Source organism: Palaemon carinicauda, chromosome 15 (genome assembly GCF_036898095.1).
Source record: "Palaemon carinicauda isolate YSFRI2023 chromosome 15, ASM3689809v2, whole genome shotgun sequence".
NCBI lineage: Eukaryota > Metazoa > Arthropoda > Malacostraca > Decapoda > Palaemonidae > Palaemon > Palaemon carinicauda.
Window position 1 is genome coordinate 62602966 of NC_090739.1, and position 27362 is coordinate 62630327.

The following is a 27362-nucleotide window of genomic DNA, read 5'->3' on the forward strand; positions in this document are numbered from 1 at the left end:
AGACTATCCAGCATCTCCTCTCTGAGAGAGGATTTTCGCAACAAGTTGTGATTATGATGTCTGGACATCTGCGAAAGTCATCAGCAGGAGTCTGCCAGGCAAAGTGGAAAGTCTTTTGTGGTTGGTGTCGTGGAAAGGGTATCTCTCCACTCGATGCCACTATTCCAGCAATAGCTCCTCGTGTATTTGCGCGAAGAAATGCGCCTTTCAGTCTCGGCAGTGAAAGGCTATCGCTCAGCCTTAAGCCTTGCCTTCAGACTGAAAGGAAGACGGTGTTCTTGCTAGCTTTGGCCTCGGCCAAGCGAGTCAGCGAACTTCATGGTCTCTCGTATGACATCACCCATTCAAGGGGATGGGGAGAGGTAACGTTCAGCTTTGTCCCTAAGTTTATTGCTAAGACTCAGAACCCGGGAGTAGAGGATCCTCGATTCAACTCCTTCCGGATTTCTAGTCTCTGTACTGTAACAGATGACCCAGACCATCTCTTTTTATGCCGAGTATGGAGTTTGAGGCTGTACCACAAGAGAACAGCCGCAGCCCGTCCTCGTGTGCCAGCACTATTCGTCAGCACAGGAAGGACTAAGAGGCGGGTCACCAAGAATACCATTTCTGCATGGATTCGCAGGGTCATTGACCTTGCACTGAATCCAGACCCTCCTCCGTCATGTCGCCCCAGAGCACATGATGTCAGGGGCATAGCTACATCCCTGGCCTTCAAAAGAAATTTTTCAGTGATGCAGGTTCTTCAAGCTGGGGTGTGGAAACGACAGACCACGTTGACATCCCACTACCTGCAAGACGTGATCCACGGGAGACTCGATACATTTTCTATCTGTCCTGTGGTGGCTGCACAACAGCTGGTTTAAAACCTCAAGCTCCTTATTGGACAAGTAGCAGAAGATTGAGGGCATTGTTACCTGGTTTTAGTCTGCATGAATGAAAAGGTTTGACTGGCCCTTATTCTTTTCTTCATCATCCCCTCTCATGGGGAAAGCAGCATCCTGGGTTCTCTGCATAGCTGACCTCAAACCACTGCAGGTAAACCATGTTTCCTTGTGTTCCTAGTATTAAGATTAATACTGTTACGTCCCCATACCCTGACGAGGTGGTATTGGGAAAGTCCTAGTGTACAAGTTTCCATCTAAAGAACTTCGGAACAACTTTGTAGGACGAGTCACATTTCTACATACCTTCACTCACAGCTTACGTAGGCCGCAGCCTTTACACAAGGTTTTAGCGAGGTACAGGGGCTCCTTATTTCTTGAGTGCTAACACTCAGACAAGGAGCCCCCAGGCAAAGCCAAAAAGCCAGACTGGCAGGGACGTCCACCCTTCCTAATGGGTGAGTCACCCCTATTAAATAGCGTGGTTTGTATTCCAGTTACGGAACAAATGACAAATTTGTAGTTGTATTTTTCAATATTAAACTTACCCGATGATCATATAGCTGTCAGCTCTGCTGCCCGACAGAAAAACCTACGGGCGGAATACGCCAGCGATCGCTATACAGGTGGGGGTGTACATCAACAGCGCCATCTGTCAAGTAGGTACTCAAGTACTCGATGTCAACACAGAACCAATTTTCTCTCTGTCGTGCCACTGGCAAGACCTACTAAATACGCTGTTACTAACTGGATTTGTTTTCACAACGATTTGGTGAAGTACACTATTCCAGTTTTGAGCTTTCGCTATGCAGGGGTTTTATCTTCATTTCAAAACTTGAACTCGTTTTGGATAGATTTAATTATGGTGACAGAGAGTATGGACTCTCTTTCACTTTTAAATGGCCGACCCTTCCCTTAGACGGAAGTGTGTTTAGGTTTTTAGTAATTTTGCTTAACACGTTATAGATCTATATATTTTATATCTCTCCGCCTTTATTAGGCCTCTTCGATTAACTTTCCATTTATTATCAACATATAAAAATAAATTTTTATGTTTTGTTTATATGCGACCTTTCCTGATAGTAGGCAGTCCTAACTTGGAACCGAAGTTAATCAACGTTGAGCCCGTTATATCGTATTTTACCTTTAAAGAATTTATAACTTTTTAAATTTAATGTTTTATGAAAGAATTTCTTTGATAGTCTCGTACTGTTTTCAAAGATGAACTAACGTTTAGTTTTTTTAGTCTACGCAGTTGTTGACGTTCAGGACGTTCAACATGCGCTCTATCGTTACGATAGAGAGAGAGATTGTTTCACGGTTTCACTTTGCAGTAAGAGTAAACGATTCTAGCGTTTCGTTCATTCTTTCTTAGCTTAAATGGTTTAAATTCTAAATTAAAGGAACTTTTTATTTGGAAAACCTTTCAGTTTTTTCCTTTAGCAAATAACATGTTTTGACGATATATAATTGGGCTCTTCTCTCAGGTGCGAAATCAAGAGAGAAAGAGAGAGAGAGATAGAGACGGAGGGAGAGAGAGGAGAGAAAAAACGTTTCGTTCAAGCGGGTAACGTTGTTCTCGTTTTACTCTCCTCCCTAATCGCTGTAGGGGAAGAAGGTAAAACGTTTCTAGGGTTTTATTCTTGTTCCCAGACTATGTGCGGTGAGAGATTGTAAACGTAGTTTATTTGATCTAGTGTTTAGTCTCTTTCCCAGCCACTGAATTCTTTATCTTTATATATGTTTTCTGTTGCATTATACGACTGTTTTCGCAATTACTACCTTTTAATGAAGGGTAGGATTGCGTGTTTCAGGTAGAAATCAGTAAAAGTCTCGATTTCAGTGAAATAAGTGCAAAACAGAAAATCAAAGTGATAAAGTGATATGCGCAAAGTGTTACAGTGTTGCGTCCGAGGGTTCGTCTGTTCGTGCCTGTCGTTCACCTAGTCCGGGACCTCTTGCAAGCTCCCAAGCCCAGGGGAGAAGTAATGTCGAACGACTTATGGGTTCCTCAGGCCTTGATCAACGAACAGACGTTTTTCCCTCCGTGGTTTCGGGCGTATCTACCAAGATCGCCCCACCCACACAAAGACGAGAGAGCCCATTTACTTCTCGTCTGCGGAAGAGGTTTCTCGTAAGAAACCATGGACCACATCTCGCAGCTTTTTAAGTGCAAGTCGGTCCCTTCCGCGCAAGTCCAACGGCCCAGGTGTAGCCACTGGGTCAGTTCGGACTCGATGCAGTCATCCGACGACTGCACACCTCCCAAGAGAGGCAAGGTGGTACCGCAACAGGCAGTAACTCCGTCTGTTGCCGCACCCGCTGTTTAGACCCTCAGTCACAACGGACAGTAGCTCCGTCTGTTGCCGCTTTTGTAGACCCTAAGTGGTCTTTACTGCAGTCTATGCAGACTCAATTAGCTGCGGTTATGCAGGAGTTTCGTGCGGAGAAGGTTAACGCTGCACCCGTTAGCCTACAACCTTCCACGGTTGTGCGCCCAGCTCACGCTGAGGCTGCCTGCTCCCACACTCCGGCTGCGGAGAGGTTGGCGCTGCACCCGTTAGCCTACAACCTGCCACGGTTGTGCGCCCAGCAGACGCTGAGGCTACCTGCTCCCACACTCCGGCTGTGAGAGCTCCTCCACCCATGCGCAGTCGACCCTGCCAGACGCATGCTGACTCCCACAGACGCACGGAGCACTCCGTTGCCGTGCGTGAGCTACCACAACAACAGGAGGGTGGAGTTAGGCTGCCGTGTTTTGACACGGTGCGTCAGCCTCCGCAACCCACGGTGGTTACCGCCACTCGCCCGCAGCAGACTAGTCAGTCAGGAGTTGAGGCTTCCCCACACAGCTTTGGTTGTTGCCAGCTCACAGACTGTCAAGCAGTTACATGACGTTGCCTTCTGGTTTGCTACTAATGCACCAGTGCTGTATGTCCTCACGCACCTGTTGTGGTTGACAGTTCAGTTTTTTGACAGTTCACAGACTGTCAGGCAGTTACATAACGTTGCCTTCTGGTCTGCTGCTAATGCACCAGTGCTGTATGTCCTCACGCACCTGTTGTGGTTGACAGTTCAGTTTTTGACAGTTCACAGACGGTCAAGCAGTTACATAACGTTGCCTTCTGGTCTGCTGCTTATGCACCAGTGAGACCCTCACTGAGATAACCTAGCTTTTCTCGGACAAGGTTCCTGTAGATGAGAAAGTGCTGTTCTCCCTCCTACTGATATTCCTTTGAGGACTCTGTCATTTGAAGAGGAGCCTTAAGCTGCTTAGCCTCCTGTGGACTTTAATTAAAGCATAACAAGGCTTCCAGGGATGGTAAATGGTTCCGCTTCAGTCGCTAACCCCGTCTGTTGCCACACCTGCTCCCGTAGACCCTAATGGGCTTTGCTGCAAGACATGCAGTCCAAGCTTGTGTCCTTGATAGAGGATTTTTTACGGAGAAGAACCTTCTGGCCAACAACCTTCCTACTGGTTGGTTGTGCGCCCTGTTGACGCTGAGGTATCCTTCTCGCGTCCGCCAGTTGAGGTGGTTCCTCCACCGATGCGACCCAGTGTGGGTTGCCAGTCGCACGTTGACGTTAAGCGACGCTCGGAGGTGGTTGTTGACGTTCAGTGTGTCACTAGGAAGACGTTCAACAACCAGCAGAGGTGACTTGTTGTGACGCGGTGCGTCAACCTCAGCAACCCGGTAGGGTGTTGACTGCACAACCCAGACAGTCTAGACAGTTTCGGGTTGACGCTGTACTTCCTCGCGTCCCCATGGTTGACAGTTCACAGACTGTGCAGCAGTACCATGATATTGCGTCCGGCTCCGTCACGCATCCACCAGTGCGACCGGATTCAGCGAGTCAGACGTTGCCCACTCCGTTGCCGTTTCCTCATCAGTTTCGGATGAGGAACCCTCTGATGAGGACGTTGCTGAACAAGACGATCAACCCCCAGCCCTGCTATCCATCCAGAAGATGCTGAAGAAGGAACGCTGCCCTGTCAGGCTGTGGATGAGTCTGGTAAGGACACTGTCACTTGGAAGACTACACCTCCGTCCTCTTCTGTATCATCTAGCTTTTCACTGGAAAAAGGACAAGACGCTAGAAGCGGTCTCGATCCCGGTTTCCGGAAAGATAAAGTCTGGTCTGACTTGGTGAAAGGACTTTATCAACCTTAGAAAGGGTCTTCCCCTTACTGTTCAGACTCCCAACCACGTTCTCTTCTCGGACGCATCGGACGTAGGCTGGGGTGCGACATTAGGCGGTAGGGAATGCTCGGGATTATGGAACTCGAGTCAAAGGACAATGCATTTCAACTGCAAGAAGCTACTGGCAGTATATCTGACCTGGAAAAGCTTCAGGTCTCTCCTTCAAGGCAAAGTGGTGGAGGTGAACTCGGACAACACCCGGCTTTGACGTACATCTCCAAGCAAGGAGGGACCTACTCTCTGACATGGTACGAGATCGCAAGGGACCTCCTCACCTGGTCAACAGGTCTAGACTTTTCACTAGTAACGAGGTTCATCCAAGGCAACTTGAATGTCATAGCAGATTGTCTCAGTAGGAAGGGACAAATAATTCCAACAGATTGGACCCTCCACAAGGATGTATGCTAGAGACTTTGGGCCTCCTGGGGCCAGCCAACCATAGATCTCTTCGCAACCTCGATGACCAAGAGGCTCCCAATAGTTTGCTCACCTATCCCGGACCCAGCAGTAGTCTATATAGATGCCTTTCTACTAGATTGGTCACATCTAGATCTATATGCATTCCCTCCGTTCAAGATTGTCAACAAGGTACTGCAGAAGTTCGCCTCTCACGAAGGGACAAGGTTGACGCTAGTTGCTTCCCTCTGGCCCGCGAGAGAATAACTCACCGAGGTACTTCGATGCCTAGTAGACGTTCCCAGAACACTTCCCCTAAGGGTGGACCTTCTACGTCAGCCACGCGTAATGAAGGTACACCAAGGCCTCCACGCTCTTCGTCTGACTGCCTTCAGACTATCGAAAGACTCTCGAGAGGTAGAGGCTTTTCGAAGGAGGCAACCAGAGCGTTTGCTAGAGCAAGGAGAACATCCACCCTTAGAATCTACCAATCGAAGTGGGAAATCTTCCGAAACTGGTACAAGTCAGTATCCGTATCCTCGACCAGTACCTCTGTAACTTAAATAGCTGACTTTCTCTTATATCTGAGGAAAGAACGATCTCTTTCAGCTCCCACTTTCAAGGGTTACAGAAGCATGTTGGCATCAGTCTTCCGTCACAGAGGCTTAGATCTTTCCAACAATAAAGATCTACAAGACCTCCTTAAGTCTTTTGAGACCACGAAGGAGCGTCGTTTGGTTACACCTGGTTGGAATTTAGACGTGGTACTAAGATTCCTTATGTCAGACAGGTTCGAACCGCTTCAATCAGCCTCCCTGAAAGATCTCACCTTTAAGACACTTTTCCTGATATGCTTAACCACAGCTAAAAGAGTCAGTGAGATTCATGCCTTCAGCAAGAACATCGGATTCTCATCCGAAACGGCTACATGTTCTACAACTTGGTTTTCTAGCCAAACACGAGCTGCCTTCTCGGCCTTGACCAATATCGTTCGATATTCCAAACTTATCGTATGGTTGGAAATGAACTAGAAAGAGTATTATGTCCTGTAAGAGCTCTTAAGTTCTTTTTAAAATCCTTTACGAGGCCCGTCTGAAGCTTTATGGTGTTCAGTTAAGAATCCATCTTTGCCTATGTCAGAGAATTCTTTATCCTATTTTATCAGACTGTTAATACGAGAAGCTCATTCCCATCTGAATGAGGAAGACCAAGCTTTGCTGAAGGTAAGGACACACGAAGTTAGAGCTGTCGCAACTTCCGTGGCCTTTAAACAAAATAGATCTCTGCAAAGTATATTCGACGCAACCTATTGGAAAAGCAAATCAGTGTTCGCGTCTTTTATCTTAAGAATGTCCAGTCTCTTTACGAGAACTGCTACACTCTGGGACTATTCGTAGCAACGAGTGCAGTAGTGGTGAGGGCTCCACCACTACAATTCCCTAATTCCATAACCTTTTTAATCTTTCTCTTGAAATGTTTTATTATTGTTTTTGGGTTGTCCGGAAGGCTAAGAAGCCTTTCGCATCCTACTTGATTTGGCGGGTGGTCAAAGTCATTTCTTGAGAAGCGCCTAGATTAGAGGTTTTGATGAGGACCTTTAGTATGGGTTGCAACCCTTCATACTTCAGCTCCTAGGAGTCGCTCAGCATCCTATGAGGATCGCGAGGCTCAGTAAGGAAGACGTACTTAAAAAGGCACAGTAATTGTTCAAGTCTACTTCCTTACCAGGTACTTATTTATTTTATGTTTGTTATTTTGAATAACTGCTAAAATGAAATACGGAATACTTAGCTCATAATAATGTCAACATGTAATGCTGGTCTCTACCCACCCCCCTGGGTGTGAATCAGCTATATGATCTTCGGGTAAGTTTAATATTGAAAAATGTTATTTTCATTAGTAAAATAAATTTTTGAATATACTTACCCGATGATCATAAATTAAAGGACCCACCCATCCTCCCCAATAGAGACCCAGTGGACAGAGGAGAAAATTGGTTCTGTGTTGACATCGAGTACTTGAGTACCTACTTGACAGATGGCGCTGTTGATGTACACCCCCACCTGTATAGCGATCGCTGGCGTATTCCGCCCGTAGGTTTTTCTGTCGGGCAGCAGAGCTGACAGCTATATGATCATCGGGTAAGTATATTCAAAAATTTATTTTACTAATGAAAATAACATTTTTTCTAACTATACAAACCTTAGCTATTCAATCAAACTTGCCCGCCTGCCCTATCCCCCTTGAAGTCCTACCTCCAAGCAAAGTGAGCTCAAGCACAGGTGTGTGTGAGGGGGCGGTTAGCAAGCTACCCTCCCTACCCCTGCTAACTAGTGGTGTGGGTAGTAAACCCTCGTTAAAAATTAATGGCTCGTCTTTTCAGCTACGCCGAAAGTAATGGCCGTGTTAAATAGCTAAGGTCTGTATAGTTAGGAAAAATACAAATTATCTATGAATTTGTCATTTTTCTTTTAGATGATGACCCCGAACTTCAGTTTTGTGGGAATCTGTTGCTTTCCTTAGGGAAGCAATGGCGCCCACCTCCGAGGGAAGTCTCTTCCGTTGCTGCTTGCAGTAACTCTACTGTACTTTCCTTTGATGCTTTCGGGTCTCCCTACTAAGGAATGGTTCTGAGAGTAAGTGTTACAGTTTACTGCAGCACTCTCTGCTTCTGCTCAGCTTCTTTCCTGCAGCTTCAGTGTAGGAACGAGAGCAGTGGCAGTCTGGTTTACTTCGGGGTTTCCATTCAAGATGATCCTTACGGGGTGAACCCAGAAATTAGGTTGGCTACGTTTCACAGGCAGCACTCGATGTCAACCTTCAACTTAAGCTCTGTTCATTAATAGAAAGCAGAGAGCACTGCCCGGAGGTCTGCCTCTAGGTGTTAGACAACATTCCCTTCCGAGGGAGAGTTAACCTCCACCAGATGTTGGGGAACTTTCCCTTCCAAGGTAGAGTTACCCTCCACCAGCCACTGTCGAGCAATCCAACAACTTACATGGAGAATTGCTGACAGCTGTAGCAGGGATTGGTCACCTTTCTCGCTTATGGGAGAGACTGCTTTCGCCTGGGTGGTTTCCCCTTCGGGGGATTCCTCCGGCAGGATTTGGATGGATTTGTCCATGCCCTTCCCTTGCTCTTCGGAGCAAGCCCTCTGGAGCTTGGCGATGAAGGAGTCAAGTGACTTTGCAATTCCTGCTCATCGCTGCCATACCCTCAGAGTACAAAACGAGTCGTGTGCAAGTTCCCTTTGGGGTCTTTGCTGCAGGGGTGAGGACTGCCCCGCCACTTCTCCCATCGATGTGTCTCGTAGGCTTTAACTCTTCGGTTTTATTGCCGACATCATGGCTTTTAGGCACAACAAAGCTCTTAGAGCTTTGTGAGGCCAGGTCCTTCAGGCCCTGTACCTCATGGTTTCCACCTCTTACGAGGGAGAAACTTCATGTAAGCTTACATATTACCTCTTGGCGGCACAACAAAGCTCTTAGAGCTTCGTGAGGCTAAGCCCTTCAGGACCTGCCCCTCATGATTTCAACCTCCTACCAGGGAGAAACTGCTGTTCTTCAAGTTCAGCACAGCTTTTTTCATTACCTTCTGAGGGGACGACATAAGGCTACTCACCAACAGGATGAGCATGAGTACCTCGCAAAGACCTTAGTTTCGCAAAGAAGTCATGCGCAGTGTTGTGCACCCACCCACTGAGCTTTATCAAGGTGGGTGGGTGAGCTCTTCTACTTGATGAAGGTCTGCGAGCAACCTGAGTTGCTCACCTTAGTACTCATTACGAGTTTGCAAGACCATACTTCGGTACCGTATAGAGCTTCAGCTTACTGTTGCCTTAAGTGTGGGCCACTGAAGTAGTGCAAACTTACTCATATTACCTATATCCATCCTTACAATTAAGAGTCAACTCTCCTTGCCAGCACACGAGAGCTCCTGGCAGTGTTCGATAACGCACGTCAGCGCTCACTAGCGTTCGTGAGCACTTGCCGGTGTTCACTGGCAAACCTGGTAAAACCTGCCTAGTGTTAATGTTCTTGGCATTCTAGACCAACAAACCCTTACATGCGAGACTATGCTTCTACACAACTACAGACGTTCGCTAACACCCTATAAAGACTGAATTGAACTTCTTTGTGGTTGTGCATGCACGCTTATAAAGACAAAATCTTAGGGTTATTGCCACAAACGCGGGTTATTACAGATCGCTTGCGGTCACCTTATGCCATCATTGTGTCCCCAGGGCTTATTTTCCTTTTGGAATGGAGAGCTCTTCGGAGCACTCACACAACTGGCTAGTGAGACATACTCTTGCAAGGTTAATTTTTGCAAGCCTCTAATCCCAAGGGAATAGTGTTGGCTTCTGCTTACATTTACGAACAATAGCAAGCAAGTATTCACTTACAAGGACACTTATCCCACCCAGAAGGTGGGCAGGCAAACATATAATATCAACTTAGGTTTGATCGATGCGCTTGCTGCATGTACTTTTCGTGGATGCACACATCCTCATGGACATGTTGACAATGCTATAGCTAGTCGATGATCAATTTCTTTGGGCAATATTGTTGCTATTCATCGCGCATACATTCAGGCCCTACTCTTTGCAAAGATTAGGTAACCGAGACAGGGTCGAAAAGCGTGAATTCACGTTACTTTGGTGCTCTAGTGTAGGATAACTATTTACCTAGAAAATCACTGCTCATTGCCTACGCTTGGATAATTAACACACTAAATACTGCCTAATATTGTTTTTATTTGGTTTCTATCACATTATAAATAATTTGTAATTAAATCAGTGAGTGTACAGTACATATGTACACATGTACACTTCATACTGGTCACGGTAAGGCTACAGTATAGTACAGTACAGTACGTAACACTACAGTATTTAGTCGTTGTCTTGACTGAAACTATAATTTTACCAAGTAGTCATCATACCATTATAACAAAACACTGTTGTTCATATCTAGTAATACTGTACTGTATAACATTCACTGATACTGTAGTGTATATTACTGTAATTTATGTAGAGTAATATCAATACAGTACAACTTAATTGTAATGTAAGCGTTCGCTGTGGTAGTTCAGATTACTTAACTACTTTGAACACTCACCACACATGAAGCTTACATTTATATATTGTACAGTATTATAGAGTACAGTACGTAATTAATAAACAATGTGTGTACTGTAATACCATTATGCATAGTATGCAGTAAAACGCGTGATTTTCGTTTGAAAGTCACTAACTGGCAAATCTCACATTCATATCATTTCTAATGAGACTAGGTTCCTAGGACCATACTTTTAACTTGGCTCCACAAGGCACTTAAAGAGTTGGAAGACCCAGGCTTACATAACTGAGGACCATAAAGTGTGAAGTAGGAGATGATGATTTTAAAGCTTAAGATAAAGACAACTGGTGAAATCTAACTGAAGCCCTTTGTGTCAGTAGGTGTAGGAGATGATGATTTAATTTTTAACTTAATTGTGTTAATATTTTTTGTAATTTATTTTGTTGCTTGGTTAATGGTTTTTTCAATATTAATCTTACCCGGTGATCATGTAGCTGCAGCTCTGCTGCCCGACAGAAAAAACCTACGGGCGGGATACGCCAGCGATCGCTGTACAGGTGGGGGTGTACAACAACAGCGCCATCTGTCTAGTAGGTACTCAAGTACTTCTTGTCAACAAAGAACCAATTTTCTCTCTGTCGTGCCACCGGCAAGACCTACTTGATACGCTGTTGTTTCTGGAGTTGATTTTCATGCTTTTTGGTGATGTATTCTCTCTAGTTATTAGCTTTCGCTGTACAGAAGTTATCATCAATACTTTATCACTTTCATTGATTAGATTTTGGATTATTTGTTGACGACTTGGATAGATTTTGGATTTCCCCCTTTGACTAATTCAATATGTCTGACCCTACTCAAGTCCCCAAGTACAGGCAGTGTAGCGCTAGGGACTGTTCTAGGCGTCTTCCGAAGGCCTCTATAGATCCTCACACCGTTTGTTCCAATTGTAGGGGTAAAGCCTGTCAATTGGAAGATCGATGTGAGGAATGCGCTGGGCTTTCGGAATTCGATTTTCAAGAATTCCTTAAGAATGCACGTAGGCTAGAGAAGGATAGGATCAGGAGGAGTTCGTCTCGCTCTTTTGATTTTTCCTCTCCCCATGCCCCACAACCTATTCCTTCCCCTGTAGTGGTTACACCCGACCCTTCTACTAGCTCTCATCAACCCTCGATGGCGGATATGATGCTTGCCATTCAGGCTCTTGGTGACAGAGTTGAGTCATTAGCGAATGACCGCAATCAACTCTTGGCCGACGTCAAAGAGTTGAAGGAGAAAAGTGCAGTGGGAAGTGTAGTGAGTGCAAGTGCAGTGAAAAGTGTCAGTGTTACGCATGAGGGTGCGTCTGTTCGTGCCAGTCGTCCTCCCAGTCCGGGACCTCTTGCAAGCTCCCAAGCCCAGGGGAGAAGCAATGTCGAAGGACCAAAGGGTTCGACAGGCCTTGATCAGCGTACAGATGTACCCTCAGTGGTTGAGGACGTATCTTGCAGAGATCGTCCCACCCACAAACAGACGAGTGAGCCCATTCATTCCTCGTCTGCGGAAGAAGTTTCTCTTCAAAAACGCTGGACCAAGGTCTCACGACCTCTCAAGCGCAAAGTCCCTTCCGAGCGAGTCCAACGGCCCAGGTGTAGCCACTGGGTCAGTTCGGACTCGCCGCAGTCTTCCGAAGACTGCACACCTCCCAAGAGAGGTAGAGTGGTTCCGCAGCAGGCAATCACTCCGTCTGTTGCCGCACCAACCGCTGTAGACCCTAAGTGGTCTTTGCTGCAGTCTATGCAGACTCAGCTAGCTTCCTTCATGCAGGAGTATCGTGCTGAGAAGGTTGACGCTGCACCCGTTAACCTACAACCTGCCACGGTTGTGCGCTCAGCTGACACTGCGGCTGCCTGCTCCCACACTCCGGCTGTGAGAGCTCCACCACCGATGCGCAGTCGACCCTGCCAGACGCATGTTGACGTTAGCCGACGTGTGGCTCCCTCCGTTGACATGCGTGAGCTACCGCATCAGCAGTGGGAAGGTGCAGTCAAGCTGCTGCCGTGTTTTGACGCAATGCGGCAGTCTCCGCAACCCACGGCAGTCCCCACCACGCACCACCACTCCGCTTTTGTTGTTGCCAGCTCTCAGACTGACCAGCAGCGGCATGTTGTTGGATCCAGTGCAGCTACGCATGCACCCGTGCTGCCGGATTCAGCCATTCAGCTTTCTTCTCCTCCTTTGCCGCTTCCTCCTCAGCATTCGGATGAAGGAATCTCTGATGATGACGAAGCTGCGCATTTGGACGATCAACACTCCGACATGGATGAACCCAAGACTACGCCTCCCTCCTTAGACTTTAGGAAAGTCCTTGCCCTGTTTAAGGAGTTGTATCCGGAGCAGTTTGTGTCTGCAGCTCCACGCTCACCTCCCTCTGAGTTCGCTTTAGGCATGCAGTCAGCAGCTCCTGCCTTTACGAAGCTCGTACTCGCTCGCTCGTCCAAGAGAGCTTTAAGGGTACTGGGAGAGTGGCTGCAGGCCAAGAAGCAACTTGGGAAGACAACCTTCTTGTTTCCCCCGGCCAAGCTTGCTTCCAGATCTAGCGTTTGGTATGCCACAGGAGAGGTTCTAGGCTTAGGAGTTCCTGCCTCTGCCCAGGGCGACTTCTCAAGTCTGGTAGACTCTCCCCGCAGACTGGCTATGAGACGGTCTAAGATTTGCTGGACTTCTTCGGACATGGACCATCTTTTGAAGGGAGTTTTCCGTGCGTTTGAGATCTTCAACTTCCTGGACTGGTGTTTGGGAGCGTTGAGCAGAAAGACCTCCCCTTCGGATAAGGACTCTGCCATGCTCATCATGTCCTGCATGGACAAAGCCATTCGGGATGGGTCTGGCGAGCTTGCAGCTTCTTTCGTGTCTGGAGTTCTTAAGAAGCGAGATCACCTTTGCTCCTTCTTGTCGGCGGGAGTCGCACCATGTCAGAAGTCAGAGCTGATGTTTGCTCCGCTATCGAAGTGTCTCTTTCCTGAAGAGCTGATCAAGGGGATTGCCGCCTCGTTGATCCAGAAAGACACCCATGACCTGGTGGCGTCATCCGCACCTAAAGTCACAGCTTTACCTTCCGTGCCTAGACCTAGGATGGACACACCAGCGTCTAGGTTCATTCCGCCACTTTCGTGGCAGAACCTCCAGCAGAGGAGGTACCCGTGCCGATAGTCAACGTGGCAAAAAGAAGAAGGGTTCCAAGTCCTCAAAAGGCAGAGTCTGACTGCCATCTTCTCCAGACAGCAGTGGGAGCCAGGCTCAAGAACTACTGGCAGGCCTGGGAGAACAGGGGTGCAGACGCACAGTCTGTGAAGTTACTCAGAGAGGGGTACAGGATTCCATTCTTGTGCAAGCCCCCTCTAGCAACAACTCCCATCGACCTCTCTCCCAGGTACAGAGAGGAGGACAAGAGGCTAGCTTTACAGCAAGAGGTGTCTCTCTTGCTACAAAAGGGAGCGGTAGTCATAGTCCGGGACCATCAATCCCCGGGCTTCTACAACCGTCTCTTCTTAGTAGCGAAGAAGACAGGAGGGTGGAGACCGGTGCTAGACGTCAGTGCTCTAAATGTCTTTGTCACCAAGCAGACGTTCACAATGGAGACGACGAAGTCGGTGCTAGCATCGGTCAGGAAGGAAGACTGGATGGTCTCGTTAGACCTAAAGGACGCGTACTTTCACGTCCCCATCCACCCAGATTCCCAACCTTTCCTAAGGTTCGTCTTTGGGAAGGTGGTTTACCAGTTCCAAGCCCTGTGCTTTGGCCTAAGCACGGCACCTCTAGTGTTTACCAAACTGATGAGGAATATTGCCAAATTCCTGCATTTAGCAGACATCAGAGCCTCCCTCTATTTGGACGACTGGCTTTTAAGAGCTGCGTCAAGTCGTCGCTGTCTGGAGAATCTCAAATGGACTATGGATCTGACCAAGGAATTGGGTCTCCTGGTCAATATAGAAAAGTCCCAACTCGTCCCATCCCAAACTATAGTCTATCTAGGTATGGTGATTCAGAGTCAAGCTTTTCGGGCTTTTCCGTCGGCCCCCAGAATCAGTCAAGCCCAAGAATGCATCCAGAGCATGCTGAAAAAGGAACCGATGTTCAGTCAGACAGTGGATGAGTCTAATAGGGACGCTTTCATCGCTGGACCAGTTCATCGCGTTAGGGAGACTCCACCTCCGACCCCTTCAGTATCACCTAGCTGCTCACTGGAGAAAGGACATGACGCTAGAAGCGGTCTCAGTTCCTATCTCCGAGAAGATGAAGTCTGCACTGACTTGGTGGAAGAACAACATTCTTCTCAGGGAAGGTCTACCACTGGCTGTTCAGACCCCCGACCACCTTCTCTTCTCGGACGCATCGGACACAGGCTGGGGTGCGACACTGGACGGTCGGGAATGCTCGGGCACGTGGAATCCGGATCAAAGAGCACTACACATCAACTGCAAGGAGCTACTGGCAGTTCATCTGGCCTTGAGAAGCTTCAAGTCCCTCCTTCTAGGCAAGGTGGTGGAGGTGAACTCCGACAACACTACAGCCTTGGCGTACATCTCCAAGCAAGGAGGGACTCATTCGATGACGTTGTTCGAGATCGCAAGGGACCTCCTCACCTGGTCAAGAGATCGAAACATATCGCTTGTAACGAGGTTCATTCAAGGCGACATGAATGTCATGGCAGACCGCCTCAGCCGGAAGGGTCAGATCATCCCTACAGAATGGACCCTTCACAAGAATGTTTGCAACAGACTATGGACCCTGTGGGGTCAGCCCACCATAGATCTGTTCGCTACCTCGATGACCAAGAGGCTCCCAAATTATTGCTCACCGATTCCGGACCCAGCAGCAGTTCACGTAGATGCCTTTCTTCTGGATTGGTCCCATCTAGACCTTTATGCGTTCCCCCCGTTCAAGATTGTCAACAAGGTACTGCAGAAGTTCGCCTCTCACGAAGGGACAAGGTTGACGTTGGTTGCTCCCCTCTGGCCCGCGAGAGAATGGCTCACCGAGGTACTGCAATGGCTAGTAGACGTTCCCAGGACTCTTCCTCTAAGAGTGGACCTTCTGCGTCAGCCGCACGTAAAGAAGGTACACCCAAGCCTCCACGCTCTTCGTCTGACTGCCTTCAGACTATCGAAAGACTCTCAAGAGCTAGAGGCTTTTTGAAGAAGGCAGCCAGAGCGATTGCCAGAGCAAGGAGGACATCCACTCTCAAGGTCTACCAGTCAAAATGGGAAGTCTTCCGAAGCTGGTGCAAGGCAAATTCAGTATCCTCAACCAGTACCTCTGTAACGCAGATAGCTGACTTCCTTTTACACCTAAGGAAGGTAAGATCCCTATCAGCTCCTACGATCAAAGGTTACAGAAGCATGTTGGCAGCAGTCTTCCGCCACAGAGGCTTAGATCTTTCCAACAACAAAGATCTACAGGACCTCCTTAAGTCTTTTGAGACCTCAAAGGAGCGTCGGTTAGCCACACCAGGTTGGAACTTAGACGTGGTTTTAAGGTTCCTGATGTCAGCAAGGCTCGAACCGCTTCAATCAGCCTCTTTTAAAGATCTCACTTTGAAGACTCTTTTCCTCGTTTGCTTAGCAACAGCTAAAAGAGTCAGTGAGATACACGCCTTCAGCAGGAACATAGGATTTACATCTGAAACGGCTACATGTTCCTTACAGCTTGGTTTTTTAGCTAAAAACGAACTCCCTTCTCGTCCTTGGCCCAAATCGTTTGAGATTCCAAGTCTGTCCAGTTTGGTTGGAAACGAACAAGAGAGAGTACTATGCCCAGTAAGAGCTCTTAAGTACTATTTAAGACGTACGAAGCCATTACGAGGACAATCAGAAGCTTTATGGTGTTCTATTAAGAAACCTGCTTTACCGATGTCGAAGAACGCAGTTTCTTATTACATCAGACTTTTGATTAGAGAAGCCCATTCTCATCTGAATGAGGAGGACCATGCTTTGCTGAAGGTAAGGACACATGAAGTTAGAGCTGTCGCTACTTCAGTGGCCTTCAAACAAAACAGATCTCTGCAGAGTGTAATGGATGCAACCTATTGGAGAAGCAAGTCAGTGTTCGCATGATTTTACCTTAAAGATGTCCAGTCTCTTTACGAGAACTGCTACACCCTGGGACCATTCGTAGCAGCGAGTGTAGTAGTAGGTGAGGGCTCAACCACTACATTCCCATAATCCCATAACCTTTTATAATCTTTCTCTTGAAATGCTTTTTATTGTTGTTTTTGGGTTGTACGGAAGGCTAAGAAGCCTTTCGCATCCTGGTTGATTTGGCGGGTGGTCAAATTCTTTCTTGAGAAGCGCCTAGATTAGAGGTTGTGATGAGGTCCTTTAGTATGGGTTGCAGCCCTTCATACTTCAGCACCTAGGAGTCGCTCAGCATCCTAAGAGGATCGCGAGGCTCAGTAAGGAAGACGTACTTAAAAAGGCAGAGTAATGGTTCAAGTCGACTTCCTTACCAGGTACTTATTAATTTTATGTTTGTTATTTTGAATAACTGCTAAAATGAAATACGGGATACTTAGCTTCTAATGTTAACATGTATGCTGGTCTCCACCTACCCCCCTGGGTGTGAATCAGCTACATGATCACCGGGTAAGATTAATATTGAAAAATGTTATTTTCATTAGTAAAATAAATTTTTGAATATACTTACCCGGTGATCATGAATTAAAGGACCCACCCTTCCTCCCCATAGAGACACAGTGGACCGAGGAGAAAATTGGTTCTTTGTTGACAAGAAGTACTTGAGTACCTACTAGACAGATGGCGCTGTTGTTGTACACCCCCACCTGTATAGCGATCGCTGGCGTATCCCGCCCGTAGGTTTTTTCTGTCGGGCAGCAGAGCTGCAGCTACATGATCACCGGGTAAGTATATTCAAAAATTTATTTTACTAATGAAAATAACATGTTTCATATGTTGTTTTATATTAGTTCTTTTTATATATATTCAGTTTATATCCTGTTTGTTTCCCAGCTATTGTAGCCATATCTCTTACTTTAAATTGGGTTTGGAGGATGGGGATTTTAGAGTGTTAAGGAGTTTTTATGTTAATCTTTTTAGAGGGAAATGGATTAATGTTATATCTCAGAAACCTACCCAACATAACTTTTATTTTATGCTGATTACTCTCTTGTTGATACAATGAAAATTTTATGATTTATACATACATACATACATACATACATACATACATACATACATACATATACTATGGCACTTCCCCCAATTTTGGGGGTAGCCGACATCAACAAAGAAACAAAAACAAAAAGGGGACCTCTACTCTCTACGTTCCTCCCAGCCTAACAAGGGACTCAACCGAGTTCAGCTAGTACTGCTAGGGGGGTCACAGCCCACCCTCCCACATTATCCACCACAGATGAAGCTTCATAATGCTGAATCCCCTACTGCTGCTACCTCCGCGGTCATCTAAGGCATCGGAGGCAGCAGCAGGGCCTACCGGAACTGCGTCACAATCGCTTGCCATTCATTCCTATTTCTAGCACGCTCTCTTGCCTCTTTCACATCTATCCTCCTATCACCCAGAGCTTCCTTCACTCCATCCATCCACCCAAACCTTGTCCTTCCTCTAGTACTTCTCCCATCAACTCTTGCATTCATCACCTTCTTTAGCAGACAACCATTTTCCATTCTCTCAACATGGCCAAACCACCTCAACACATTCATATCCACTCTAGCTGCTAACTCATTTCTTACACCCATTCTCACCCTCACTATTTTGTTCCTAACCCTATCTACTCGAGATACACCAGCCATACTCCTCAGACACTTCATCTTAAACACATTCAACTTCTGTCTCTCCGTTACTTTCATTCCCCACAACTCCGATCCATACATCACAGTTGGTACAATCACGTTCTCATATAGAACTCTTTTTACATTTATGCCCAACCCTCTATTTTTTACTACTCCCTTAACTGCCCCCAACACTTTGCATTCTTCATTCACTCTATGACGTACATCTGCTTCCACTCCACCATTTGCTGCAACAACAGACCCCAAGTACTTAAACTGATCCACCTCCTAAAGTAACTCCATTCAACATGACATTCAATCTTGCACCACCTTCCCTTCTCGTACATCTCATAACCTTACTCTTACTCACATTAACTCTCAACTTCCTTCTCTCACACACTCTTCCAAATTCTGTCACTAATCGTCCAAGCTTCTCTTCTGTGTCTGCAACCAGTACAGTATCATCCGCAAACAAAAACTGATTTACCTCCCATTCATAGTCATTCTCGTCTACCAGTTTTAATCCTCGTCCAAGCACTCGAGCATTCACAACATACTCCTTTTGCAGCTTTATACTTTAAGGAGACCATACCAGTTCCACATGCAGTGCATAGCCTGCTTTGATGTATGTATAAGGTTCTTTCAGTACTGTAATTGTATACTCAGAGCAGACCATGCCAGTCCTTATGCCGTGCATAATCTGTTACCAATTGCTGTATTTATTATGCTCCCTATTCATTGAAGAAAAATGTGTCTGTTCCTCAATGGAAGGGATTTTTGCCACTGCTCTTTTACTTATACGTAATTTTAATTTTACTTCTAAATTACATTTCCATAATATTATTGATTAAATTGAGTTAGCATAAAAAAGTAGAACTGAAGTGATTAAAAAAAAAATTCAATTTTCTTGGTTTATTTTTTTTTTTGCCTTTTCAGAGCCACCTTGCCGACCAGCTTTTTTCCCGAGGCAATAATCAAAGAACTAATGCTAAAATTATGGGGCACAAGAAAGCTTGATGTTTCGTTATTCCAGTGTTACCAGGACCTTTTGAAGGTGGCAGCAATGACACAAGTGAAAATTTTGCCTGATATCCTAGCAATCTGCTTGTTGAACATAAGAAAAATAATACAAGAACTACCTTTGATTGTTCCAAATGAAATATATTTACCAGCCCCTCCTGTTTTCTGTCCTCAACTTTTGCCTAATGAAAAACTGACAGGAGATGGTGAATTAAGAAAGTAAGTAATTTTCTCTACTTTTGTCCATTATCACAAACTTGCACTGTAACTAAATTTAACTTTTTTTCCCAGAGATGCAATTGATATATTGTATGAATAATTGTTGTTAAGATTTTGAAAATGAGTTGAATGTACTGTAGTTTAAACAATATGATGCAAATAGTGTTATTTAGAATTTTTACCTCTGCCAATGAAGTTGGAAGGAGGTTATGTTTTACCCTCTGTTTGTATGTTTGTTTGTATGTTTGTTTGTTTGTGTTTTTTTAACAGCTTCCTGGCCACAATTATAATTATAGAGTAATGAAACTTGTAGGGATTAACTATTATGTAAAAAGCTGGAAATGATTAGATTTTGGAGTGTCAAGGTCAAAGGTCAAGGTCACAGTCAAGCAAAATGTCCAATTCTCGTAATCATTTTGAACTATGTAATTTTGTTATGGTTTTGATATGGATAGCCCCAGATGATTAATACTGGTACGATATTGAATCCGTAAGTGGTACATTTTTATATTTCATATTTAGTTAAAATCTGAATGCTATATAGATTAAGTTTGTAATGTATTTATAACCCTGATGCCATTGATGCAAGTAGTATGTTTCCTTGAGAAGATGAATGTTACAAGACACAGGTAAGATGATGTAGCAAGAGATGAATAAAACAAGAGTAAAGATGCTAATGGAGATCAACTGTTGTTCAATGCTGGTGAAACTGATACTATTATAACCACTTGTTTGCAAGCATAAGAATCCATAAATGTTACAAAGTTGTTTTACAGTGATGTAAAGGGAATAAAACACTGATTAGTGACAGAATTTGGAAGGATATGTGAGAGAAGGAAGTTGAAATTTAATGTGGGTAAGAGTAAGGTTATGAGATGTACGAGAAGGGAAGGTGGTGCGAGATTGAATGTCATGTTGAATGGAGAGTTACTGGGGGAAGTAGATCAGTTTAAGTACTTGGGGTCTGTTGTTGCAGCAAATGGAGTGGAAGCAGATGTACGTCAGAGAGCAAATGAAGGATGCAAAGTACTGGGGGCGGTGAAGGGAGGGGTGAAGAATAGAGGGTTGGTCATGAATGTAAAGAGAGTTCTGTATGAGAAAGTGATTGTACCAACTGTGATGTATGGATCGGAGTTGTGGGGAATGAAAGTGACGGAGAGACAGAAGTTGAATGTGTTTGAGATGAAGTGTCTGAGGAGTATGGCTGGTGTATCTCGAGTAGATAGGGTTAGGAACAAAATAGTGAGGGTGAGAATGGGTGTAAGAAAGGATTTAGCAGCTAGAGTGGATATGACTGTGTTGAGGTGGTTTAGCCATATTGAGAGAATGGAAAATGGCTGTCTGCTAAAGAAAGTGATGAATGCAAGAGTTGATGGGAGAAGTACAAGAGGAAGGCCAAGGTTTGGGTGAATGGATGAAGTGAAGAAAGCTCTGGGTGATAGAAGGATAGATGTGAGAGAGGCAAGAGAGCGCGCTAGAAATAGGAATGAATGGCAAGCGATTGTAACGCAGTTCCGGTAGGCCCTACTGCTCCTTCCGGTCGCCTTGAATGACCACGGAGGCAGTAGCAGTAGGGGATTCACTGTTATGAAGCTTCAGCTGTGGTGGATAATGGTAGAGGGTGGGCTGTGGCACCCTAGCAGTACCAGCCGAACTCGGTTGAGTCCCTCGTCAGGCTGGGAGGAGCGTAGAGAGGAAAGGTCCCCTATTTTCATTTATCTGATGTCGGCTACCCCCCAAAATTAGGGTAAGTACCTTGGTATATAGGTAGATAGTTATTTAGGTTTGTAGTAAGTGATACCTTCATTATTAAGAAACAAATAGTTACAGAAATGACTTGGTAAAATGTAGTTGTAGCTCTTCAGTTTTTTAAAAAAGCATCCTTCCAACTATTGAAGACTACCATTGGCATCCACAAAGGTCATGAGAAAAAATAAAGCATTCTCTGTTATGGTAGGCTTTTTGGCTAAGAGGATTCTGTCTAGCGAAGAACGACTTTTGTACAAAAGCTGTGCTTAGACACACAAAAATCCCAGTTGAAAAAGCGATTATAGATAAGGATCCTGCAGAACAGATTCTGTGTATAGTTATGGTTCAACAAATTCTTTTATGTAGAACATCGAAGTTCAGATGATCAGCCATTAATTAGTTTTGTGGGGTTAGGCCATCTATAAAACTTATACTGTACAAGAACGTCAGGTTTTATGAATAAATTATTTAGGCCTAAGTAGCAGTTTTGGTACAATAGCACAAGGATCTTGTCTGATCAAGGTGACATGGAATGATACAGAGTACTGTATGTTCAAGGAATTGATGGAATTTCATCTCACACAGAAGGGATCTAGTACAATGCTGTCACAGTAGATAAAGCCTTTTAACATTAACCCTTTGGTGATCCCATCCATGACAAAATTACTGTCAGGCTCACACTTCTTTTACAATGAGCAATGACGTCATGTTTCAACCTACTTATGTTGACTTTTTAGTTGTTCCGTAACCGAAATACAAACCACGCTATTTACAAAGGGTTATTACTTTTAGCGTAGCTGAAATGGCGAGCCATTAGAATTTAACGAGGGTGTATTACCCCCGCGCTAGTTAGCGGGGGGGTAGGGGAGTGGTAGCTAGCTACCCCTCCTCCCCCTCACACACAGGTGAATACTCACTTTCACTTTTGGCTCGGACTGTGACAGACGTCTCTGTCTTGGTCCTCGCTTGGCAGCCATTGTCTGTTTTGTCTTTACTTAATCGCTTACTTTTCTTTTACTCAATATATATGTAAACATGTTTTCATGTTTGTATATATATTTGAGTATAGAAATAAGTAAGTTTCCTTTTCAGATGTGTGTGTGTAGTGTACGATATCTACGTGGAGGCCTCGGCAGTTAGGCCACCACGGCCTAATTTTATGGGTTGCGATCGAGTTTGACTTCGGTCTTTCTCTCTCTCTCTCTCTTGAGGTCGTTCACCCTTTTACTATGTTTTACTACGCCCTTGTAGCTTCCTTCCCGTGTGGGTGGGGTTGCTACGCCGTATTTTGTCTCAATTAGTTTATGAATCTAATTGTAGTTGTTAATTTTTCAGCTTGTAGAACGATTCCTTTCGGGGTTTTCGTTTTTTTCTTTAGTGTTCATTCATTTTTAAATTACATAATTACATAGTTACATAATTATAATTGTTATAATTCTGTTTTGGTTACAGCTCTCCTTCCGCGAGTGTAAGTGGTTGTGAGGGCACGTGCCTGTTGTGTAATTCTTGTTCCTTTCCCTCGGGATTCCTCTTCGGAGCCTTCCCGGGGGAATGAATGTGTACTAATATTATTTGTTTTATTTTTTTACAGTTACCGATCTAGTTCGTTTCTGTAATATAGCAACGGTGTGAGCTGTCTGGTTGAGTCCTGGGGATTCGGCTGTTGCTGCCTCCCCCCTTGTATTGTCGTCAGGGGCGTGTCTCCTTCTACTGGTAGTACTCCCGTGTCGACGGACAGCTCTCCAGTTCATTTTAGAACAGTCAGGAGGCTTGCCTCCTTGGGCGGATAACTTTCCTTCCGAGGGAAGTTTTTTTCCTGTCCAGGCTTGAGCTTTTCCTCTTTTGGGGGTTCTTCTCTTGCCTTTTTTTCGTGCGACTATGCTCTTGGTGCTGAGCGGTCGCACCTGCAGTTTCGCTCAAGGGGCTGGGCAACTGCAGGAGCTCCTCTTCGGAGGATTGCCCCTTTTAGGTCACTGGCTGACCAGTCTCTTCCACGAAGTGTTTCTCTTTCGTTCGCGAGAGAGTACACTCATAGAGACTCCTCTTCGGAGGTTTCTTCTGTTGCTGTTGCTGTTGGCCTCCCTCGCCGTAAGGCCCTCCGTCCGCCTCGTCGTAAGGGCCTCTCATCTCCCTATAAGGGTGCTTGAGGCGCCTTTTTGAATCTCCGTTTGCAGCCTACAACTTCTTTTTCTCGATCTTCCGTCTTGGTGCAGATGGACAGCAGTCTAATCTCGTCTTCCGACGGGCAACGGTCTTCCCGACGGACAACGGTCTTCCCGACGGACAGCGGTCTTCCGACGGACATCAGTCTTCCGACGGACATCAGTCTCCCGGCGGACAACGATCCCTTCGGGGCAAAGGGTTGCCCCCACGGGGGTTCTTCCCTTGCGTGTCAGGGTTTCCCTGCGCGCCCTTCTGTTCGTCAGCGCTCTCCTGTTCGTCAGCGCTTTCAAGATGATCTTCCCTGCGGTTCCTGTTACGTGTCAGCGATCTCCGGATCGCCCACGTGTGTTACAGCTGGCACGCCAACGTTCTCCAACACTTCTGAAGGAACATGGTTCGCCAGCTACTAGCTCAACTGCGGATGCTGATCGCCATCGCGCGACCCTCAACTGCGGATGCTGATCGCCATCGCGCGACCCTCAACTGCGGATGCTGATCGCCATCGCGCGACCCTCAACTGCGGATGCTGATCGCCATCGCGCGACCCTCAACTGCGGATGCTGATCGCCATCGCGCGACCCTCAACTGCAGATGCTGATCGCCATCGCGCGACCCTCAACTGCGGATGCTGATCGCCATCGCGCGACCCTCAACTGCAGATGCTGATCGCCATCGCGCGACCCTCAACTGCGGATGCTGATCGCCATCGCGCGACCCTCAACTGCGGATGCTGATCGTCATCGCACAACCCTGAACGATCGCCCTCTTGCGGATGCTGATCACCATCGCACCCTTTCACGCGATCATTCACCTGCGCATGCTGCTCGCCATCGCACAACCCTGAACGATTGCCCGCTTACGCATGCTGCTCCTCATCGCACCACCCTGAACGATCGCCCTCTTGCGGATGCTGATCACCATCGCACCCTTTCACGCGATCATTCACCTGCGCATGCTGCTCGCCATCGCACAACCCTGAACGATTGCCCGCTTACGCATGCTGCTCCTCATCGCACAACCCTGAACGATCGCCCTCTTGCGGATGCTGATCACCATCGCACCCTTTCACGCGATCATTCACCTGCGCATGCTGCTCGCCATCGCACAACCCTGAACGATTGCCCGCTTACGCATGCTGCTCCTCATCGCACCACCCTGAACGATCGCCCTCTTGCGGATGCTGATCACCATCGCACCCTTTCACGCGATCATTCACCTGCGCATGCTGCTCGCCATCGCACAACCCTGCACGATTGCCCGCTTACGCATGCTGCTCCTCATCGCACAACCCTGAACGCTCGCCCTCTTGCGGATGCTGATCACCATCGCACCCTATCACGCGATCATTCACCTACACATGCTGCTCGCCATCGCTTACCGCCAGCGATCTTCTTCACCTACGCGGCAGCACGATCCCTCGCCGTCACGCCCATTCGCCCGCGCGATCGCTCGCCTGCGCGCCCGCGCGATCGCTCGCCCGCGCGATCGCTCGCCTGCGCGCCCGCGCGATCGCTCGCCTGCGCGCCCTCGCGACCGCTCGCCTGCGCGCCCGCGCGACCGCTCGCCTGTGCGCCCGCGCGACCACTCGCCTGTGCGCCCGCGCGACCATTCGCCTTCGCGCGACCATAGTTCGCGGCGAATTCCACAGCCGGTGGTAGCAGCAGGGACGCGTGCTCCTAGGCGGCACTCGGGATCACCTCCATCCAAGCACAGGTTGGTAGTGCAGGACGAAGACAGGTCAGTACAGCATTCTTCCCACCTTCTTTTCAGGCAGGAACCGTCGTGTCCTCTCCAAAGGATCGCCCGATCCCTTTCACCTTAGCGAGGATTTCGGACTCTGTGTCCTTGGAGCAGCAGACATGGTTTGATCCGCTGGCACGGGCATTAATGAGGTTTATGAAACCAGCACTCACCGGCCAGGGTAACAAACCAGCGGCTGTCTCTCCTACGCTGAAGAGAAAGAGAGGAGTGGACTTCGTGGTGACTTCCCCCAGGGCGAAGTTGGTTCCCAAGAGGTCGGTCTCGAGGGTCCCTTCTCCTGCACGAGTACTCTCTCCTTCTCCCGCCCTGGAAGGATTTTTGGCGGGGGGGGCTTTCCGTTGAAGATTTCTCCATCGGACAAGGGGTGACTGCTTACCTCTTCCTCTGGGAGCTTACCAGGTTCTTTCCCTCCTCGGTTACGGCCCGAGGTTTGGTTCAAGGAAGCTACAGGAAGATCAAGGGTACTTTCCTCCTCTCGAGCTCAGGCACCTTGGCCTTTCGTCGTTAAGTATCTATTTGCGGACAAGCTCGATGTTGTACCATCTGGACGCACTGACTGAAGGCTTCCTTCGGGTGTCTCATCTGTGGAGGTCAACGACCTCAGACACCCTTCCATCCTTGAGAAGAGTTTTGTCTTTGCCCAAGGACAGAGACTTAAACATCTGCTGTGCGGAGTAAATCGACTTCCGGTTTCACTCCTCCAAGGCGCTTTCTTCCAGACTCTGCAGGGCTCCAGCTCCCTTTTCTTTCAACCACGTCGGCCTAAGTTATCGGCTACGACAACTGGGACAAGGTGTCCAATTGCAGTTTCCTCCTGTCAGGAACAGATGGCACAGGAGACTCCCCCGGGGGGGCATAGTCCTAAAAGGAGTTCACGAACTCTAGGATTGCAGGTTTTTTCGCTGGGAGGATGCTTAAGGTTACTCATCCGAATGACAGCTTCCCGATGCCCATTCCCGCACAATCTCTGTGAGTAGCCAAGGATATCGCGCCTGCCGTCTCTGTCAGCGAATTCAGTGTCTCTGAACCTCTATGCCATAGCATCAGCAGAGTTGCCCGGTTGGGCAGAATGATCCATACCTTAGGCGAAGGTCTTCCTTAGGATCATCGACGGCTTCACCCCCGGCCCCCTCAGTCGATCCTTTCTTGTAAGGAAGGATCTGAGAGGGGATGTCCATAGTCGACCTCTCAGCCCTGATCAAGTTTGTCGAACAAACTTCGGCCAGCGTAGACCAGCAGAATCGATCAGACTGGTAACGAGGCGACAGGACTCCTTTAACCCTGGATCGGAAGGACGGGTACTTTCAGTTTCCATTCCATCCATCTTCCAGGGTGCTCGTCGAATTCAGCCTAAACTGCAAGTATTCCTGCTTATGATGCAGTGTGGCTATCCCGCCGTGGCATAGCAGGTTTGTTTCCCCAGAGAACTCTCCCTGCCTTCCTCTTGGCCGCTCAGGTGCAGACTTCCGCCTCCTCTGCTGTTTGGAGGGCTGGTCAACTCCGGTAGGCTCGGGTTTCGACCTTCTTCAGCGCCGGGAAAAGCTTCCGAATGCTGACCATGAGTGTGGGCTCATGGTATTTTGCTTGGAGCCTTCTCTTCCTCTGCCTCAACATCTGGAGTATCTGGCCATGATATTGAGTCAACCGCCTTACCACGTTGGAAACCCCGCTTCTCTTCCGTCCAGCGAGGTTAAGCAACGTCGGTACTTGGATGGGTGACCACCTAGGGACGCCAGATTCTGTTACCACATCCTCCGAGCCTTCCTTTCGGTTCACCGTGGCAAGACTGAGGAGAGTCGCAGTACCTGTTCTCAGTCAAGCAGAGTTTTCAGCCCTACCTTGGAACGTTTCCTAGTTCTTCTTTCCTCATTGACCCGTTTATAGTCCGAACGGTCGCCTCAGGATAAGTTCCATGTGGGGCGATCCAAGTTCCGGTGGCTTCAGGCAATGTTTAACCGGACTCCCTGGCCCTATGGGACCAGCGGAACTATTAAACCTGCAATGGGTGTTGACCTATGGAGCCTCTTGATGGTAGTGGATATTCTCGTCCTTTCCCCACATTCTTGATGCGGTTCTCGGACTCGTCAAAGGAAAGGGGGGGGGGCA

The 27362-nt window shown here is 47.2% G+C and overlaps 1 protein-coding gene across 2 annotated transcripts in view; it reads left to right on the plus strand.

Moving 5' to 3' along the window:
• LOC137654637 (uncharacterized) overlaps positions 1-27362 on the plus strand; it is a 115949-nt gene that overhangs the window by 51469 nt on the left and 37118 nt on the right. For both annotated transcript variants that reach the window (XM_068388441.1, XM_068388442.1), the window contains exon 16: positions 19281-19583. In XM_068388441.1, the coding sequence (XP_068244542.1) occupies positions 19281-19583 (303 nt within the window). The remainder of the gene's footprint in view (positions 1-19280; positions 19584-27362) is intronic.